A 20,201-nucleotide genomic window follows, 5' to 3' on the forward strand; every position below is an offset into this window, starting at 1 on the left:
TTTAAAGGCTATTTGTTGGTATAAGTTCTTGCAAAAACAAAGAATCTTCTGAATGTATGTTGTGCAAAGAAAGAGCAAGAAAAGAAAGCATAAAAGAAAGCAAAACGACCAAATTAAACTATGAGAAAACAAGAAAAACAAAAGAAATAATCACAAAAGAAAAAATAAACAAAAAGCAAAGAAACAAAAAGAAACAATAAAGAAAGAAAGAAAAATGAAAAACAATACGAAAACGGAAGAAAGAATGAAAGACAATGACAAAGAAATAAAGACAAACAATAAGAAAGAAAGAAAGAAAGAAAGAAATAAAGAAAGAAAGAAAGAGACACGAGGAATGAATGAAAGAAACAATCAAGAAAAGCTAACAAAAAAGCAAAGAAACAGACAAGAAAAAAAGATAAACAAAAGTAAGGAATAAGAAAAAGAAAAGAAAAGAAAAGCCACAAGTCGAAAAGTATTGTGTTGCCTCTGCCCCAGAAACGGCTCGCCTGTGCTTTTCTGCTCTTGGAGTTTTGTTCTGGCGCTTGGACGCGGCTCGAGTCGGACCCAGCGCTCGGACCCTGCAGAAAGTGTGCTTTGCTTCTTTAAGACTCCCCTGAAGTTTGAGATGCACACACGAGGGCTCGCGGCTTGGGTGGTCTCTCTACTTTGGTGAGCTGTTGCTAAGCAGCTAATAATAGTCGTGTTTGCTGAGTAATTTTTGCCCTTCTGGAACCAATCAGAGCCCAGGAACCCCAGCCCTCTGACAGCCCCGGGGGCGGGATTTCGAGCGGCTTTGCCACGCCCCTCCTCCTCTGTCTCCGAATGGAGAGTGATCTTTTTTCACATCTATTGAATCTCTCAGAGATCGCCTTGTCGCGCGGCCTGAGGAGGGACCACATAGATCACAGAATGCTTCAGCCAGCGAGGGATCGACGTTTCCACAGCATCCACTTCGCCTTCTGATATCGCGGACTTTCCAGCGGACGGCGTGAAAGTGGGGAATTGTTGGAGACCTCCAGATTCGCGAAATGTTGGAATGGAAGGCGCAGACTCTGACTCGCCGTCTCAAACAGGAGTATGAAGTGCTTTGCGGATCTGGGATCAACGAGAGACAAACTTGGTTTTCTTCGGATATCACTAAACGCTCGCGGGGAAATACACTAGCGCGGATAACGAGACGTTCGGCGCAGACTTTGCAACATGGCCTCGGCTGTTAATGTGTCCTCCGAGCAGGAAAACAGAGACCCCGATCGGCCGAGGTTAACGCGGAGAAATAGGGGCAACTATCGGACCGCAGCGGCGGATTTGGAGTATTTGCAGCGGCCGAGCTATTGCGATGCCGCCTTTGCATTGGAGCAGATTTCAGAGGTGCTTTTATGTGTGTCCCGTTTGTTGGGAATGCTCTGACAAAGTGCTTAACTTTAGTGAAGTCGCTAGGTAACGGGATAGCCACGGCACCGATGGGGGTGTCTGTGCGGGAAGCAACCTGTAGCCGCTCGAGGGATTCGCTGCGTTAGTTCCCCGCTATGTCCATCTGTCGCGATTCAGTAATCGTAAACGTGAATGTCAGACGAGAAGCTGAGCTCGAATAAAGCGAAGGGTCTAAAGTTTTGTTAGTGATGTTGGCCCTAGCCGACTGATTGAAGCCCCCTCAGATATGATCTACACGGGGAGTAATTTTCGTCCCGTACTGCTCAGTATCGATCCATGTGGCTGCCCTCTTCCGTTCACAAATATTGTCGTAACTCCCTCTGTGGTGGCTGCAGCACTTCCCAAATCACTTCACATCGCGTCCCTTCAGCTATGCGACCCACGTGCATCTCCGATATTGCATGGCTTTGGACATTGTAACCTGTTTCCCCAATACAGTGTCCAAAGGATGCAGTCTGACACATTGCAGTAAGACTCCGTTTTAAGTTTAGTTTATGCGTGGAAATCTCAATTGAATTATACTGTTTGAAAGCCAAAAGAATGTTACAAGTAGTATGGCAAGCCGTTTTAACATTCAGTCAATGGAATTAAGTGGTATTTATTTTTGTTACTAGTAATTATTTATTACTAGGAAGTCATTTTTTTTTTCCAGTTTCATTAGTAATAACTGTTTGTTAGTTAATAGTCATCATTCTTTTGCTGCTAGTCACAATCCAAAATAATGACAAATAACAATTTTATTGTTATTGGTGGCATTTGCCATTGCATTCTTTGGAAATCTGTGGTTCAAACATGATGGTTAATTTTCATCTTGTATATAAGCCAGCTTTTCTAGCACTTATTTGTAAGACACCTGAATCTGTCTAATTCTTGTAACATTATAAGACTAATTGTGACTTTTTTAATTGTCATATGTAATTACCAGTCATAAAAGCTACTCCATATTTGATTCAAAATCTTACTAGTAAGATCAGGAATCATTCTAGTGTCAACTTGAAGACACAAGTGTGTCTAATGAATAGGTACTAATGTCTGTTTAGTACTAGGAAACTGGAAGAAATAGTTGTGACTAAAGAATAAACACTTGCACCTAATGAATCGTTACAAGTAATACTGGAATAGATACTCAGTAGAATTCAAATTTGCCATTGGATACAACAACTTGTCACTATTGGGATAGCGACTAATTGCAAAGGACTAAGTCTTACTAGTATCTAATAAATAGTTATTACTTGTGACACAGAAAAAGTTATTATTGGGTAACTTACTAGTAATCAGAAATAAGTACTTGTAATAAATAAATGTTAAAATTGCTTGCCACAGACATGAATAGTACTTGAAAGTGTGGAGAAGCTACTTTTAAGACTTCGAGTCGTGTTGTTTAAATATAAATCTAGTTGTTTAATACATTTCAAGTAATTACTTTCAAAGGAAGAAAGTAGTTGATTCCTGATAATACAGTTATTTAAACCCAATTTTAGCTTATTTTCTGCAGTTCAGCCGAAAAACCATGACTATTCAATGATGGAATTTAGTTGAATGTTTTTAACAAGGTGATGAGTTTAATATTTGCTCTCTCTTGTTTTGTAGGGGAAAGCGATTGGGAGGAAAGCGCCGCTGTGGTTGAGAGCAAAGTTTCAAAGACTTTTGTTTAAACTTGGCTGTTACATACAGAAGAACTGCGGAAAGTTTTTAGTTGTGGGTCTTTTAATATTCGGAGCTTTTGCTGTTGGCTTAAGGGCAGCTAATCTGGAGACGGACGTGGAGAAACTCTGGGTAGAAGGTAAGAAGCTGTTTCCCTTGTACTTTAAGCCTTTCTAATACGTTTTCCCCGCAAGTGTAATCTAAAGGCAGACCCGAAGCAGTGGGTGAGGTGGGGGTCTGTCATGTAAGCTGAAGGAATTGTGTATTGTATAGAAATCTGGCTGAAATCCAGATGAAACGTGAAAAGAATGTTTTTCACTTCGAATTTGCCTCGCGCGCTCGAACGCAGTGTGTTTATGGAACCCGATAGCGCGCGCGCGCCGATTGTTTCCAAGTTCGATACATCAGTGGATATATGATTTAGACAACAATGTGAGTGTTTTTAACACGAATAGCCGCCATTTTGTGAGTGTGTGCGAGTAAGTGTGTGTGTCTGCCTCCAGCAGTTGAATCTGATCCGCGCTGCTCACAGAGCCTGTGTGTGGTCCTGTTTTGGACAGCGTTCAACTTTCCAAAAAGATTTGTCTCAGAAATTCAGTAGGAACCGAGCGAACTGCAGGCAGAAACGTGCACCCAGACCCGACACAGACTGCAGCGCACAGGCAGCTTGAAGAAAGTTTAAAAGAAAGTTGTTTTATTTTATCAGTAAGTCAGTTGTGAGAAGTTGGCCGTAGTGTGGGTGGTGATTTTTTTTTGAAGGGGGAGGGGCGAACAGGCCGTTTTGCTTTGATCTACATTCCTGAAGTTTAAAGAACATTTGATGAGACCAGGGATGATATTAGGGCTTCCCTTTTAGATGGTTTTGCAGTCATTATTTTTATATTAAGTTATTATAATTGGATGAGCTGGCTTTTAGTGTGTTTTGGACTGTATAAACATGCCATGTTATGTTTATCCAGGGCTGATATTAAAGTCAGTGGTTAGTGGTAGATTTATGAAATGTGGAGACAGTCACTTCTCTGTGTTTTTTTTTTCATGTTATATTTCTACATGATGTGCTTTTAAACCAAAAACTGTGTAAACATGAAACACTGTTTACCTTACACTATAAACAGGCAACTAGTACTGTAATATTTCTATAAACATACTTTACATTTGTACATTTTTTAGGTCTCATTTAGTTGTAGATCACTGTTTCAAGTCGAAAGAAGTGATGTTTGAGCAGTTTATTCTGTAACTGGTTTATGAATTCACACCATTTTGACCAATTCAGTGCTGTTTGCCAACCTTTTTCGAGCACGATAGGTGGCTGTTGTAATGATAATGTTGTTATAATTGACCGATTGTCAACAGTAATTGACCTATCATAATTAGATACATCCTGTCATGTGACTTTTCCCAGTATTTTTCAGTTAGCCCCCTTATAGAAATGAGCGATTTTTACATTAATTGATATTGTTTTTATACTGTTACTTAACTGCTAAGTTATGTCTTCTCAGTTTTTTTAAGGAGGCACTGCTTCCCTCTGAGAAAATGTTCTTGACTAGGCACATAAATAAAATATCTGTTGTTCTTTTGACACTTCTTAACTTTAAATTATAACTAAAAATATCTAAGAAATATTCATGACTCCACGTTTGCTCCTTGTAGTTGGCTTTATTTAATTTTGTGTCTGAGGTAGGCCTATATGGGCTGAATGAGTGGGCCTAATGTTTGAGGAAATCATTGAATTTAGAAAAATATATTCATATAGTGTGTTATTATAGGATATTTAGGTATATTGATATACTACTCTGGTAAAGTATTTGAGGTATTTTTATGTTCCTGCCCATCTAAGGAATTAAATGAAGTTTTTTAAAGCTGCATTTCTGCATTTTTGAACTGTTCATTTCAGAACTAGAGAAGGGAATCGTTTTATTGGCTTTATGATCTCACTGGCCTCTTTTTTTCTTTTCTTTTCTTTTTTTACATTACTAATTTGCCCTTGAGCAGACACTTTATCATCCAATGGAACTTAAATTACACTAGCTGTAGTTCCAGTCCCCCTGGAGCAGCTTAAGTGATTGCTCAAGGCTACTATGGTAATGGAGCAGGTGCAGGATCTCTGAGATTATTATTATTATTTTTTTGGTCAATCCTACATGAGACTCATCTTGGAACCCTTATGCAGTAGCAGCTTAGATGCTTAAACCCCAGTCTGCTCCTCGAGAGAGAAACCTTTGCATTAATGCAGAATATTTCATGTAGTGGACTGTCACAAATCTTTAATCTTAAATATTCTCAGTATAAAAGTATAGTCATTTTTGTGTGAAGCTTATCACAAACACCTCGCTTACCCAGAGCTTTATCCTCTCTGCAGTTTTATCTCTGTTAGTCACTTCCACATTTCCTTTCCAAGAAGTGCAGGAGGTTTGCAGATGAAGTATGACAGTCGGTTGCTGGACACACACTCACTCACACCTCAGTTGTTCCCATGTCGAAGCACATGACAGCTTCCAGATGCAGTAACATTGAGATCTGTTTGTTTAGATTAAACTCCACAGCTGAGAGATAGATTAGTTTAGGCCAGGTTCTGCGCCGGGAGATGTCGGCCCAGCGTCCATTAGGATGCATGTTTATGTTTCGTTTGGAACAATCTTTTGCTAGCGACCTCCAAATGACCCTTCGTTGAAGCTCTTGTCTCTTACTCTCCCTTAAGTTCAGCTTGAATGGGATTCAGTGTGATCTCATGTTGGCTTTCATCACTTGCCATTGAGGTCTGTTACGCTCCAACCATTATAATTAGTTTGGTTGCTCTACAGATTTTCAGCGTTACATGATTGAAGTAGATAATGTAGTCGTAGCTTTCGAGTCACTGGCTGAATCCTCTCGCTGATCTGATATGAATGTAGCTTTGATGTTTTGTAGGCTAATGTTTGGAGATTTGTGGACCTCTAGCAAACTTCTTCAGGTTTGTGCAGAAAGAGTAATAAATATATTTCTATATACGTATTTTATGAAAAAAATTTATTAAACATATATTTAAATATAAAAAAACAAATGTATTTTATTTGATTATTTAAAAAAAAATCAAAATAATGGCTTCGACTTTGCTGTTATTGTAGATTAAATGAGTAGCCATCTTTTTTGTTTTCAAAATCACAGGCTCCAAGTTAAAAAAAATAAAATAAATACCATCACTGCCTGAATTTAATTAAAACAGTTTCACGTAAACATTCGCCTTCCTGTACTCCTTTCCCTCCTGGCTTTTGAGAGGGACCGCTCTCGCAGTGAAATCATTGAGATATCAATGTTTGGGTTGTCCCATTCTCTCGTGTGGGAGGTAGCATGAGCCTCTGGGCCACAAGGCTTCGTCCCTTAGGACGTGAGGTCATAGAGTGGAGACTCCACTATTTAAAAGCTCATCTGATACTGGCTACGTGACCTGGGTGCAGAGTGAGGGGTTCCAGCTAACGCCAGCGATGATGAGAGAAGGTTTACTACTACGCTAACCCAGGAGTTGATCGATTTAAAGGTAATAAATGAGTAATTTAACCAGCAAGATATTTTTATACACCCAGCAGGGGGCAGTGTGAATTTATTAGATTGGTGATCAATGTGCAGTTAATGGAAGATGTGTAACTTGGATTGATTTAAATTTTTTTTAATCTGTTGTTTGTCTTTTAAGTGCAGATTTGATGTTAACTTTATCAAGTTTTTCACTGTGTTTTATGAGTAGAGCCATTTAATTTTCTTTCTTCAGGTGTTTATGCTTTCATTTGACGTGAATTACAGACTGAAAATGCCTTTGCATTCAACAGGTGTGGACATATTGACAAACCTCCCCCCGTTTCCCAGTGAAACATGAGGAGAGTTAAGAGTTAGCGGTGTGGAGGGGTGTATAACCTGCAGTTCATGGTGGGAAGAAGTCCTCTTTTAATATGAAGGAAGTGGCTAAAGAATGTGGCCTCCCTGCATTGTGGCGAAGAGATGGGGATCTAGTGGAATTCTCCCTGTTTGGATGTGCTCAGGAAGGCTTGGACACACATGGCTGAACTGTAAGGGATGTATGTGGAGCCCTGAGGGCTTTAAGGGGTTTGAAGTTTGAACTAGGTTTCTTCTTTCTAAGATTGGAGAACTGGGGTCTGCGTGCCTGCCCTAAATCCTTAGTACTTCATGTAAAAACATTGTAGAGATAAAAATAGAACTAATAATTATGAAAACAGTTAAAAAGCAACTGTGACGGCTAATATAGATTACGTTTAGATGGACTAGATTTCTACATTTTATGGAAAACTCGCTGCCAAAATGCTGGAGTGTTGTTGGGGATTCCCAGGGTGTTGCTGTATGGTTGCTAGGGTATTCTGATTGGCTGCTAGGGTTTTCTACATGATTTCCAGTAGGGCTCAAATGATTAGTTGACATTATCGACAAGAAAAAAATGTTGCCTAGACAAATATAGCCGTAGTTCACTGACAAGCTAGACGATATCGCGTTCGAAATCGAATGCGATTCATCTGCGATTATGAGGGCAGTTTTGCCTAATTGTCAGTGAACTACGGCTTTGTGTAGTGAAAGCCGCTCAATCTGAAAGCAGGTGATGCTGCTTTACTACTAATCACAGGACTGGCTTTACTGACGAGATGTACATGACAGTCGAATGCGTTTAATTGCACAGCCCTAGTAGAATAGTCGATTGATCTAATATAATATAATAATTTGGTTTGACCAGTGTGTTGCTGTAGTGCCAAACAATAATTCAGCTCTCCCAGAGGTAAGAAAACATGGCGCTTATAAGAATTTGTCAGAGTGCAAACAAATCCAAATCAGTAGAGTGTAGGAAAGTTTTACAAAACTATAGACAAAAAAAAAAAAAATGTTGTCTTGTGTAAAGGCCATTATATACTCACTGCAAAGTTATTTTTCATTTTTCGCCCTGGGGTAAAAATAAGTTTGATATATGCAAACAGCGGTTTACTGTTAGCATGACAAACATGACAGAGGTGAAAAAACAGCAGTTAAGAAAGCATCTGATCATAGCGATATATGTTTTCACCAGCTCTGCAATCAGCAATTCAGTCACGTCACAACACATTTATAACACTTTATATAGCATATATATGACACTTTATGCAATAGATTGCTTTAAAGTAAGCAATGGTAATTTTCTCCAATGTGGAGTTACAGTAGTTAATATACAAAATACAAAAAAGCTTCATCAACATGATAGTTTGTTTGCATGGATTAATGTTTGATCTGGCTCAGGACTGTTTTGATTTTTAAGATAGATAATGTTGTGAATAAAATACTATTTCCAAAAATAAAACACCTGATCACTTACCTTAATTTTGTTCCATATCCATATGGCTTGCATAAGGAGATTTAAGGCAGAATGATACATCAGTCAGTTACATTTTTATGCATTTAATTAAATGGTGAATGAGACTGTTTCTCTTTCTTTCATCTCGTTTTGTGTGGCAAATTTATTTTTGTATTGTAAAAAAAAACAGTTATGGTTGCTAAGTGTATACAGCGACGTTCTAGTCCCATCAAAATGGTCCCGTTCTCAATTGAAGCTCTATGGGATTTTTGCCTGTTTTCTCCACCAGGTGAAATTTGTCAGTCTGATTGCTTAGAAAAGTAAAAGTGCAGTGTATTTTTAACAGTCTATGCAAATTGAGGGACCTTTTCATTTTGGTAGCACATAAGATGACAGTTTAAAGATGTTTAATGTAACAGTTCCCCAATAAAGATTTGATGATAGTATTTTGGTAGTTGACTGTACAAAACTCACTGCCACAATGCTAGGGTGTTGTTGTTGAATATGTGGCTGCTAGGGTATTCTGGGTGGTTGCTAAGTGGATACTGTGAAATTCTGGTTCCTATATGGCTCAAGTGCTTTCTCAAATGTAACTCTATAGGACTTTTGAGCTTTTTTCACCAAGTGGAAGTTGTGAGTCTGATCACTTAGAAACAAAAAAGTGCACGTCTTCTAAACAATCCACACTATTTGAGGTGCCTTTCATGTCTATAGCACAAACGCTGTTGTACGAGGTACACGCATTTTGTTTAATACTTAGAATTTCTCAAACATACATCTGATTATCATATATTACACTGTCTATAAATCATGATTTCTTCAACGGCAACCTCGACAGTTTTAAAACTGACGCAAGTGTGGGGAAGACAGATACAAATGGAGCAACTCCCATCCACAACCGGCATCCTGACAGCCCTCCAATTCCTGTGTTTATATTCTGCATACCTCCACTCTGTGTTATTCAAAAAACAGAGACACTGAAATGACGGAAAAGACTTGCGCGCACTCTCTCTCTCTCTCTCTCTCTCTATCTCTCTCTCTCTCTCTCTATCTCTCTATCTCCCTCTCTCACTTTCTCCGACTCCCCTTCCCCTCTCTTTTCTTCCGAAAGGTTTCGCTGCACTTCAGCCCCCACCCCGTTCCACGCTCCTCTCACTGACACCCCCTCCTCCACCCACCTTCACTTGGGAGTCCAGCCCTGGGATGCCAGATGTATTACAGAGTGAAGCGCAGCAATGTAAACACAGAGTCTTGCCATGGATGCCGGGTGGTCCGGCCCTCCCCCCTCCCTCTCTCTGTGGCCGAGGGGCGGAGGAGTTCAGCGAAAGAGAGCGAGAGGGGGAGGGGAGTGTAGTAGCTGTAATGTTATTTGTGTTTTGGCTAGAACGGCAGTTTTTCTGCAATCTGCTGTTTCGGTTAATGCTTCATACGTATGGGCCAGGATGCTACAAAGTTATACTTCAGCCCACACCTAGACCAGTTTCCTTTCAGTTCTTTGGGAATGGATTTGTAAACTTGTGGTGAAAAGTGAAACTTTAAAACATGCATGATGTAAGCTGCTAGAGGTTTTCGCTAATGTGTTTTTATTGGCAACCAAGAAGGATTTTTGGATTTAAAATTGTTTTATTTTTAGCACAAAAATATAAGACCATCATGGAAATGATTAGTGCATCTGTTGCAGTTTGTAATCAAGGTATTAGTTAATTTAGAGTAGCGGTGGTTATTCCACAGACTCCTGTAATCAGCCAATCAGAAAACTCTATTCTAGAAAGCAATGTAATAACAAGTGATATTTATTTATTTTAAAACCCTGGCAAAACTGGAAATGTCCCAGTGATATCTTATTTTGCCGAAACTCACCGAATGTTTGGGTAGGTGCGCACACAGTACCACCCCCCAACCTTGAGCGTGCACCAACCCACACACTTTTCCCCATGCTTTTTGTTGCAGTGCGATCCAGTTCATTTGAATAGTTTTTTCTTAAGGGGAAGGGACTTGAATGAAGCCAGCAACGTGGAAAAATCTACCCATTCAGGCCCCTCTGAATGTACATCTCTGGATTGCAGTAAGCTGTATTTGTAGGCAACGGACTGCTAAATACATCCATTTTTCGTGGGGCAGATCTGGACAGGTGATTAGCATAATTAGAGGAGAGCTGGCCATACATATGGTAATGCAGTGTGGAGTAAATGGCAGCTGCGGTGTAAAATTTGTGTCAGGGGTCGAACAGGCTGCTCGGGGGCATTGTGCTACAGCTGCGGGTCAGGGACTCTCTCTCTCTCCCTCACTTTTTCTTTTTCTCTCACTTTCACTTTCCCTCTTTCCCACCATTCGTGTATTCTCTGCAAAAGGCGGAAAAGTGAAGTATGGTGAAGGTCAATGTATGGAGCTATTACAACTCTATTTACAGAAATGCTACCTATCTGTATCGCTATTAAAATTGGTGTGTAGAAACAGCAACTTATTTTTCCCTGGAATCCCCCGATTTTCTTCGTACGAAAGAAACACATTGGTTTAGATGTGAGAGTGCCGGTTGGTGGTATGTCGAAGCCGTCTGCCATTGACTGGGCTGGTTGCAGTGTGCTGCGGTTTGTTCTTGAGCGGGTTGTGCGAGGGAGAGAGTTCATGCTGTATGACCCTGTGCAGAAACTTCCGTGCGACCACAGGGGGTCTCTCTGGGTTGGAGTCTAATCCAGCTAATCCCGCCCGCAACACAGTCATAAAAAGTGCCTCCCTGTGCCGGCATTACCACACACAGCCCCTTCCTCCAAACCCCCCCACCTAAAAAAGCCGCCATAAGCCACACCTTCCCATCATGGTGCGACCCCAGCAACCGTTCCTCCCAGCCCTCCAGCCGCGTGATTGGCGTAGTCGGCAGGATGAAGTGGTGGGCGGTAGGGGAGCTTGCAGTAGAGTGAAGTTATGTCATGATCTTGAAGGGGTTGGATGCAGTAGTTTTGGCGGTGGTGGAGGTTGGGGAGGGGGGGGAGTTGTGGGTGGGGCATTTCTTTTGTACCAAACCCCTCACACCCCTCTGAAACGGCCACTCAAAAGCCACTCTGCAGCTGAATGGCGAGAATAGTAATGCACCACTTGAAAACTCAGGGCATTGGGAGAGTCCTTCCAATGCAAGCTCCCCCTGTTCGTGAAAGGGAGGTTCAAGGGTTAATGTTATGCAACAAACTGAATGGGCCCAGTGGAGGCACCAACACACACTGACATGCACACCACATTCACTGGCTTCCATGCTGCTCCGCACCCATTACACACCTGTGGGTTGTAGACAAATATGTAAAAATTTTGGTTTTAGATTTAAACTTGTTTTTGCTGTCTAAAGTATCAACGTATTAGTTAGCGAAAAAGATTATCTGTTGATTTTTTTGTGATTTGTTTATAGGTGTCTTAGCTACTGCACTTTTGTGTTGCCTTTTGTTGTACTGTGAGGAATTTTTTTGCTTCATCATGATATCTACAAATAATCAGCTGCTTTTTTACAGCTTTTCTTAAGGAACATCTGATCAGATGAGCAGAGTTAATTTTTATGTTCATAGAGATCATATCCTGAAACAGCTTAATATTGTTGTTGTTTTTGTTATTATTCATAATTGAAATTCATAATGTTGTAATAATAAAACTTTTAAATTATTGTAATAATAAATGATGTTAAAAATGATTACTTTTTATTAGTGCTGCTGTCAAACGATTAAAAGCATCCAAAATAAAGGTTTTCGAAAACATGCTATATGTGTGTGTGTGCTGTGTATATTATGTATGCATGTATAAATACACACACATACAGTATAATTTGAAAATATTTACATGCATAAATTTATATTATATATAAATATATTTAATATGTAAACATAACATATTTTTCTTAAATACATACATGTATTTGTGTGTGTGTGTGTATATATATATATATATATATAGAGAGAGAGAGAGAGAGAGAGAGAGATAATAAATATACACAGCACACACATATATATTATGTAAACAAAAACCTTTATTTTGGATGCAATTAATCGTTTGACAGCACTACTTTTTATAATAGCCTATTTTATTATTATTATTATTATTTTACAAAGTTTTAAGAAGATTATTATTTCTGGTTCAGATTAATTCAATTTAATTCATTCATTCTAGATTTATATATATATATATATATATATATATATATATATATATATATATATATTTTTTTTTTTTTTTTGTGAAAAGTGCTCTTATTAATAAATATTTTGAATTTGTATACTGTACGTTGTCATGCATTCTTTCACATTGCAATGGACATGACTTGCTATTCAAGAACTGTTTCGACCGATTCATAGATTTCTAGTTGGTTTCATGAGTCTTTTTGGCTGGTTCATTAATAAGAATATTATGTTATTAAGAACTGGTTCTCAAGTCCTTATCCTAATGTTTTTTTAATTGATTAACGCATATGGTTCAATATTGTGCTCTAGAAGATTGTATCTCTTTGCAATTGGAATTTATCTACACCTGTCCTTGTTGATGCAGTTCATGGGCCTTTTCTCAAGATTTGATCTCCAGGATTAGACATTCGTGCTGTATTTTAAAGAGCTTTAAACACACCTGCAGTCATGTTTGACTGAATTCACCTCTTGTTCTCTGTCATTCTTTCTCTCGCACACATTTTCTTTTGGTGTACATTTCACACCCGAGGCAAGGCCATTTGTGACCCCAGAACCCGTGCGTCTCTGGAGAGGTTCAGATCGTAATATGACGTTTCCAACAATAGTGAAGTCTTTCTCTGTGAAGTGAGCGACGTTCGTTGTTATAGTTCCTTCCAGTTGCCTCTGTAGGTCTTGACGTACATCAGTGAAACAATTCATGATGTAAAGGTGACCTAGTTCATGTTAATCCAGAGTGGAGACTTTTCTGATTGAAAAGCTGACATCTGAGGTTGTTTCATCTCCAAAACATGTTGGAGTTCCCAGGGCCTCACAATCAGGAACATGCTAAGCTTGTTTGGGACGTAATCAACCTGGTCCCAATAATCATGTTGAAGTAAAGCTCAGGCTCGCTTGAAGCTGCAATTAATGAGGGATATTATAAACAAGCCTCAAAACAAGATCAGATGTACGTTTGGGCCCAAGTAAAAAGAAATCCTTAGGTTTTTCATAATGCTTCTAGACATTTCCCTCCTTCTCAGCCTTTTTCACAGGCTGGGTGGTCTGCCCTGAGAAAAAAAGCATGGTTATTTTCAACTTTAATACAATTACAACCGTTTGAAAATATTCAATGTATGTCTGTCTCGTGAATTGAAAACCATTGTTAAATTGGATTATAGCTTATAAGTTGTTACAGATTGTTTTACACAGCCCTTCCCCCCAGAGCTGGAGTAAGCTAATGAGAAAAAGACATTTTCTTGCTTTAGTTACCAAACATGATAGATGTTTCTGTATTTTTGAAGTTTTGAGTGGTTTTCAGGGAAGAAAAAATACAGTCAAAAAAGATGAATTGATGCGAATTTGTTTTATTTTTTGTTGTTTTATGCTTGTTTATACTGCGTGAAATTGAGACCATTCTCACATATGTTCAGATTGTGGAAAAATTTTAAAAAGCCTAAGTCTTGTTGCCACACACAACTAGGTGGGAGAGGACTTGGGGTTTGAAACCTGCAAGTATAAGTTCTTAGAAAAACACTGAAAATCACTAACATATGATTCTGACTTCATTTTTCTGTGTTCATGTCACTGTAAATGTGCTACAAAAGTAGAGAGTGCACTCTTAAAGTAGTTCAAGGTCACACGATCCATTTTCATTGGGTTCTACAGAAGAATATTTTCAAAATATCTCGTTACAGTTTGTTTTGCATGTAGGCCTCAGACTTTAATTATCCCCCTAAATTAATACAAAAAAATGCTGATCAAAATACAACCATAATGTTTAAAGGGATAGTTCACTCAAAAATAAAAATTCTGTCATCAATTACTCACCCTCATTTCGAACCAAACCTGTAAGACCTTCGTTCACCTTCGAAACACAAATTAAGATATTTTTGATAAAATCCGAGAGCTTTTTCTTTCCCTGCATAGACAGCAATGCAGCTACCACCATTAAAATAATAATAAACAAAAAATAAAGACTATTCAACAATTTCTTCTTTTCCGTGTCAGTATTTGACGCATGTTCACTAGAGTACCACGACGCAAGGTAGTTCCACTACTGTCTATGCAGGGTCAGAAAGCTCTCGGATTTCATCTTTAATATCTAAATTTGTGTTCCAAAGATGAACAAAGGTCTTACGGGTTTGGAACGACATGAGGGAGAGTAATTAAAGACATAATTTTCATTTTTGAGTAAACTATCCCTTTAATCTTTGTGATACGCTTTCTGAAATATACTGAAAATGTACCTCAATATGGAAAAAACAAGAAAGAAATAGTGCCTCAAACTCAAACCTTGTTCAAGCCTCTGTTGAACCACTGTCAAAGGTTAAATATTTATGAAACAAACATAACAAGAAAATTATTTCTATTTTAATTTCACATACATTTGAAGGTAATCATTTTTTTTTTTTTTTTTTTCTGGTGCCGATTTCAAACAACTCATGAAAAGTGTTAAAAAGCAGGACTGTCCCTTGTAAATCACAAGCAAAGCTTTCACCTCTGTGTATATTCCTTCAGAATATCTTCTCTGGCAGAATAGTTTAGTGAAATATGGTTGAGTTTACCTTCAGTGCTTCAAAGTGTGATAGTTGACCATGAATGAACCCTCCTCCCTGCTTCAGCTTCTCAGAGGAGCTTCAGAATCACGAAACATGCCATCCAAAACACATCACACCAGTAGATGATTTGCTTGATTACGTTACGAGGAATTGACCGATTATCTGTCTGCGACTGTACAATTACCTGGTTCAGAATAACTGTGAAGTCCTTGTGAACCGTGTTGCCCACTCCTCTAAGGTGCTTGATCCTGGAAATGGAGAAGTCTTCTATTCTCGGAGGTCAGGTAGAGAGCGCGTGAAGAATTGACAGCTTTGAGAGTCAGGCTTGGACGGTGTTCAGCAGGACGCTTTGAAAGGCTGCTTTTGTAGCTGTGAGGGCTCGCTGTTCCTGTGCAGAGCTTAGGTGTGCCACACAACGACTCCACTGCACGAGTGCAATAAAGCAGCCAAGCGCTTACACACATGTGTGCGCTTGCAGACGCACTTGCGCGCACACTCATAATTCATAGGCTTGGATTTGAAGGCTGTTAAGAAGAAGACTGCAGGTGTTAAAGGGTGTACTGAAAGGCATTTTGAAGTCGAGTTAACAGGACATATGGGAGCCTGTACATGTGTTAGTGTTTCCTTTCATCAAGGCTGGAGGATATGATTGATTATCATGAAACTGTGCTTGACCCTGTGTGGCGGCAGTGAAAGTTATGACTGTTTGTCACTGAAGAATTCTGAGTGACATTTTATCATGCTGCTTTCTTTATTGTGGGTTTTTTCAACTGCTTGTTTATGTTAAAAAGTGAATAAATGAGTGAAAGAATGAATAAATATACTCTCATTGTTCCTCGCCACATGTGAGTTGTAGCTTGATGAATTGAATGTGATGAGCTAAAACGACTGTTTAGTGCAAAATAATAGAGAGAAAATGTCTTTGCATGCAAAAAAAATCTTATTTTACAACTAGTGTCATCTGTGTTGACAAACAAATGACTCTCATTAGTCAATTCTTTTAATAAATTGAATCACTTTTGTGAATGTTTTGCTGAATGAACTTGCATTCAGTGATGTTTGACCTCAAATTGGTCTAAATATTGAGCTAATTGTATTATGAACATTGAACTGAATTCTAAGGTTTTTTTTAATTTATTACAAAAATTGTATTGTTTTTATTTCTGAAGTTAGTACCATTTTGTTGCATTTTATCTTATTATTATTCAGTTGTGGAGGGTTTGATCGTTTGGTGTCATAGACGGAAAAGTGTATATAAAAAAGGCTCACAGAGCCATACAAAACTGTTTACTTAGTTTCCAACACATTAAAGGGATAGTTCACCTACAAATAAAAATTCTGTCATTAATTACTCACCCTCATGTCACACCAAACCTGTAAGACCTTCGACTTTATTCAACAATTAGTCTCAATTATCACATACAGTATGTAAATAACGTATGCAACGTATGTCTGTGGATATGTTGTTTATGTTCAGATCAAAGCGTAAACTACTCAAACAATGTAGCTGTGTACGATGCTGCTGACACAGAACAGCATACGTTGTTTATGTATGTGATACTCTCCAAAATGGCGCCAGGGAGACACAGAGGAGACATCAAAAATCATCCAAAATATCTTAATTTGTGTTCCTGAAGATGAACGAAGGTTTTACGGGTTTGGGGCAACATGAGGGTAATTAAAGACAGAATTGTCATTTTTGGGTGAACTATCCCTTTAAGCTGTGGATTTTGAAGCAATGTTTAATGCTGCATTTATTCCCTCTTTTCTCCATATTATTTCCCGTTACCTCTTAAATCTGCTTATAAATAAAAGTACTAAAAGGTTATGGAGCATCATCTGAAAGTCTTCATAATTTTTCTCCTCGGTTTCATAGTGGGCGGCAGGGTGAATCAGGAACTCAAGTACACGCGGCAGAAGATCGGAGAGGAGGCCATGTTTAATCCTCAGCTCATGATACAGACGCCGCGACAGGAAGGTGCTGACATTCTGACCGTAGAAGCTATCAAGCAGCACCTCAACTCTGCCATAAAGGCCAGCCGAGTGCAAGTTTACATGTACAACAGGTAACAGCACACCAGCTTCAGAAGAGTTGTTTCTTTTTGAGCAGTTGATGCATAACATGTCCTTGGACTTTTTTATCAACCAAAATTATAGGTTAAAATTTGGGAAAGTGTGTATTTTAAGTCCTGTGACTGGTCACTATTTCTTTTAAGTTTTCTGCTTTAATGGTAGTCCACAAAATTATAGTTCATCTCATTTCTACTGTTGTGTTTTCAGGAAATGGAAATTGGAAGATTTATGCTACAAATCAGGAGAACTTGTTACAGAAACCAATATTGTGGACCAGGTAAGAAAGAATTGTTACAGTATCTTTTTAGATCGACATTTTAGTAGAAATTTTAAACTTCAGAGGATGACCTCTAAGGGCTTGTGATAGTAATAGCGCATTTTTTTTTTTTAGATTATAGAGAAACTTTACCCATGTCTGATCATCACTCCTCTAGACTGCTTCTGGGAAGGTGCTAAGCTACATTCAGGAACGGTCTACCTCTCGTAAGTTGCACACACCTTTCTGTATTTGCTTGGAGCCTGTAATGTTTGATTCTGTCTCATATGGCGTTTGACGTCAAGTTGATTTGCCAGAAAGGCCATTTTCATACACTAAACGCTTCACTGACATGCCCTTCCTGTGAATAGAGCCATGTTGAAAACCAATAAACAAGCAAAAGAAATTTTTAGGAAAAAGTTTTTCCTTCCAATCAAGAGAGGTGGTGAAAAGAGGATTTTACAGTGTTTATTTGATAAATTACCTCTTTACGGGTAATTTATTTAAAAATCATATTCAGGCAAGATGTTTAATGTGATTTAAGTCATTTTTACTCTGTGTATGGTGAAATTCAATAATCAGTGAAACTCACCTATGAGTTAAACAGAAACCAGCAGAAAACGGCTAAAACCACTTGCCATATGCATGTAAGATTAAGGGTGCTTTCACACTAGCACTTTTGGTGTGCACCCAGGTTCGATTGATGTCAGGATTGAGCAGTCGAACTCGGGTTCGGACCAGGAAGGATGTTTAAATATTGAATCAAGTTCTGTGTTTGCACCTCTCTGTTGGTTTAGTTTAATGATCATATAATTTGTATTTTTGCACAAATTAGACAAATACATATTGATTTTTTAAAAAAGTTAACTTAATCATGAAACAAATATTGTGCTAAGTGGTGCTCCTGTGGTATTTTCTGAAGGCCTTCGTTGTGATGATGAACTGCTCAAAACCTAACACAGTTGTTCCACTTCTGCTGCTAATGTTTCCTTGAAACAGTTACACTCAGTAGACAACCACCAAGTCTGCAAAAGTTTTTCTGCCCTCCCTCTCTCCCTCCATCATGGATGGCAAATAAGGATTTTACTGTGTTCTGGTTGGGGGACTTGGAATAATGACTCAAGCCTGGTTAGGCACATACAATGTGGTCTGAACCGCTGCAGGCCTGCCAGAAGAGAAAGAGAGAGGGGCAAACAGAAGGAAACACATACAGAAAAAAGGGAAGAATGAAAGAAAGAGGGAGAAATGAGAGGAAGATGGTGCAGGGACGGAAAGGCGGAGCGGGTTTGACAGAGGGCGGCTTAGAGAGTCAGTTAGTGGAGCGGTGGAAGTGGACAGATGATGGAAAGTGGGCGGGTGAACTCGAAGGAAGGCCGTATGAGGATAGAGTCAAATGTACGGGTGGGACGGGAGACCGGGTGAAGACGCAGCAAGAGAAAGAGGCTGCTGAAAAAACCAACTGAAGTATGGGAGGTTTGCAAAACTGCTGCGTTGGGCTGTTAGTTGTGGGGAGATGCCAGGCCCTGAGCAGGATCACCCGGCACAGCAGTATAATTAGAGGGGATAAAGATCAGATGAGCGGATTGATTCCATTTTCTCAAAGCTGTTATTATGGAGGCAGGCTGAAATCCAATCCCAACTACATTAGTGCTGCCACCGCTGTGACGTGCAGCATCCATCAATCCCTAAGCCTTCGACATTCCATCCAGTCACCCTTCATCCGCTCCCCGTAGTTATGCCCAACCACTTTAAGCATGTCCAACATCCCATAAGCAGGGCTCAGTTTGTGCTTCTCCTTCATGGTTAAACATACACTACCGATCAAAAGTTTAAGGTCAGTCAGATTTAATTTTTTTAAAAGAAATTAATACTCCTATTCTGCAAGGACTTCAAAAACTGATCAAAATGGACATTAACAAGATTTAGAATGTTCCAAAAGATTTTGATTTCAAATAAATGCTGTTCTTTTGAACTTCCACAGAAATATTAAGCAGCACAACTGTTTTCAACCTCGATGTCTTGAGCACCAAATCAGCATATTAGAATGATTTCTGAAGGATCATGTGACACTGAAGAATAAATTAATAAAAACAAAAAACACATCTTTTAAATCACAATAATAAATTACATTTTAAAATATATTAAAATAGAAAACAATGATTTTAAATTGTAATAGTATTTTATAATATTACTGTTTTACTGTATTTTTTAACACATACATGCAGCAGTGGTAAGTTTTTAAAAACATTTGAATTGTAGCAGATCAACATTTTACAACAATGGACCAATCCTAAGAAATTCTGGACAATGCAAGAGTACTCAGTGTTTGTGTTAGCAATAGTTTATGGGAGTTAATGCACCCATAACTGTGCTTCCAATTCAGTTCCATTGTGCTTCATCTAGGGCTGGGTGATATGTCAAAAATATCTTATCGATAATTGCCTTAAAAAATATTGATAATATCGTCTACCTAAGCCCCACTTCCACCACGCCCCGCCCCGGCGAAATTTAACGAAAACGCACTGAATCCTTCTGAAGCTTTAAAGAAATGGCATAGTTTTTTCCCGTCAAAAAAAAATAACAGGCCTACCTCAATCCACAAATTGTTTATTTTTTTAAAAAAAATTTACATTCTATGTGCTGAGGGGATAGTATGTTAATAGTTTTTATTTGTTTGAATTGGTTCATTATTAAAACATTTTGCATTCTATAGATACATTTCTCGTGTCTGTGAGGCAACAGATTTTCGGTTCACTTTTGATTTGCTCAATTTTACAGGGACCGAGATGGCAGAAATAGTATCCTGTTTGGTTTCATTATTT

At 38.7% G+C, this 20,201-nt stretch overlaps 1 protein-coding gene across 2 annotated transcripts in view; it reads left to right on the forward strand.

Annotated features, from left to right (window-relative positions):
* Positions 1 to 790: 790 nt before the first annotated feature.
* The window catches only part of ptch1 (patched 1), a 50,379-nt gene continuing 30,968 nt past the window's right edge, over positions 791 to 20,201 (forward strand). For both annotated transcript variants that reach the window (XR_006155448.1, XM_019066176.2), the window contains exons 1-5: positions 791 to 1,350; positions 3,004 to 3,196; positions 16,927 to 17,116; positions 17,331 to 17,400; positions 17,515 to 17,606. Coding sequence is in view for 1 of the 2 variants with exons in the window: in XM_019066176.2 (XP_018921721.2) it covers positions 1,183 to 1,350; positions 3,004 to 3,196; positions 16,927 to 17,116; positions 17,331 to 17,400; positions 17,515 to 17,606 (713 nt within the window). In the remaining variant the exon portion in view is untranslated. The remainder of the gene's footprint in view (positions 1,351 to 3,003; positions 3,197 to 16,926; positions 17,117 to 17,330; positions 17,401 to 17,514; positions 17,607 to 20,201) is intronic.

The sequence above is a fragment of the Cyprinus carpio genome, chromosome B8 (genome assembly GCF_018340385.1).
Source record: "Cyprinus carpio isolate SPL01 chromosome B8, ASM1834038v1, whole genome shotgun sequence".
NCBI lineage: Eukaryota > Metazoa > Chordata > Actinopteri > Cypriniformes > Cyprinidae > Cyprinus > Cyprinus carpio.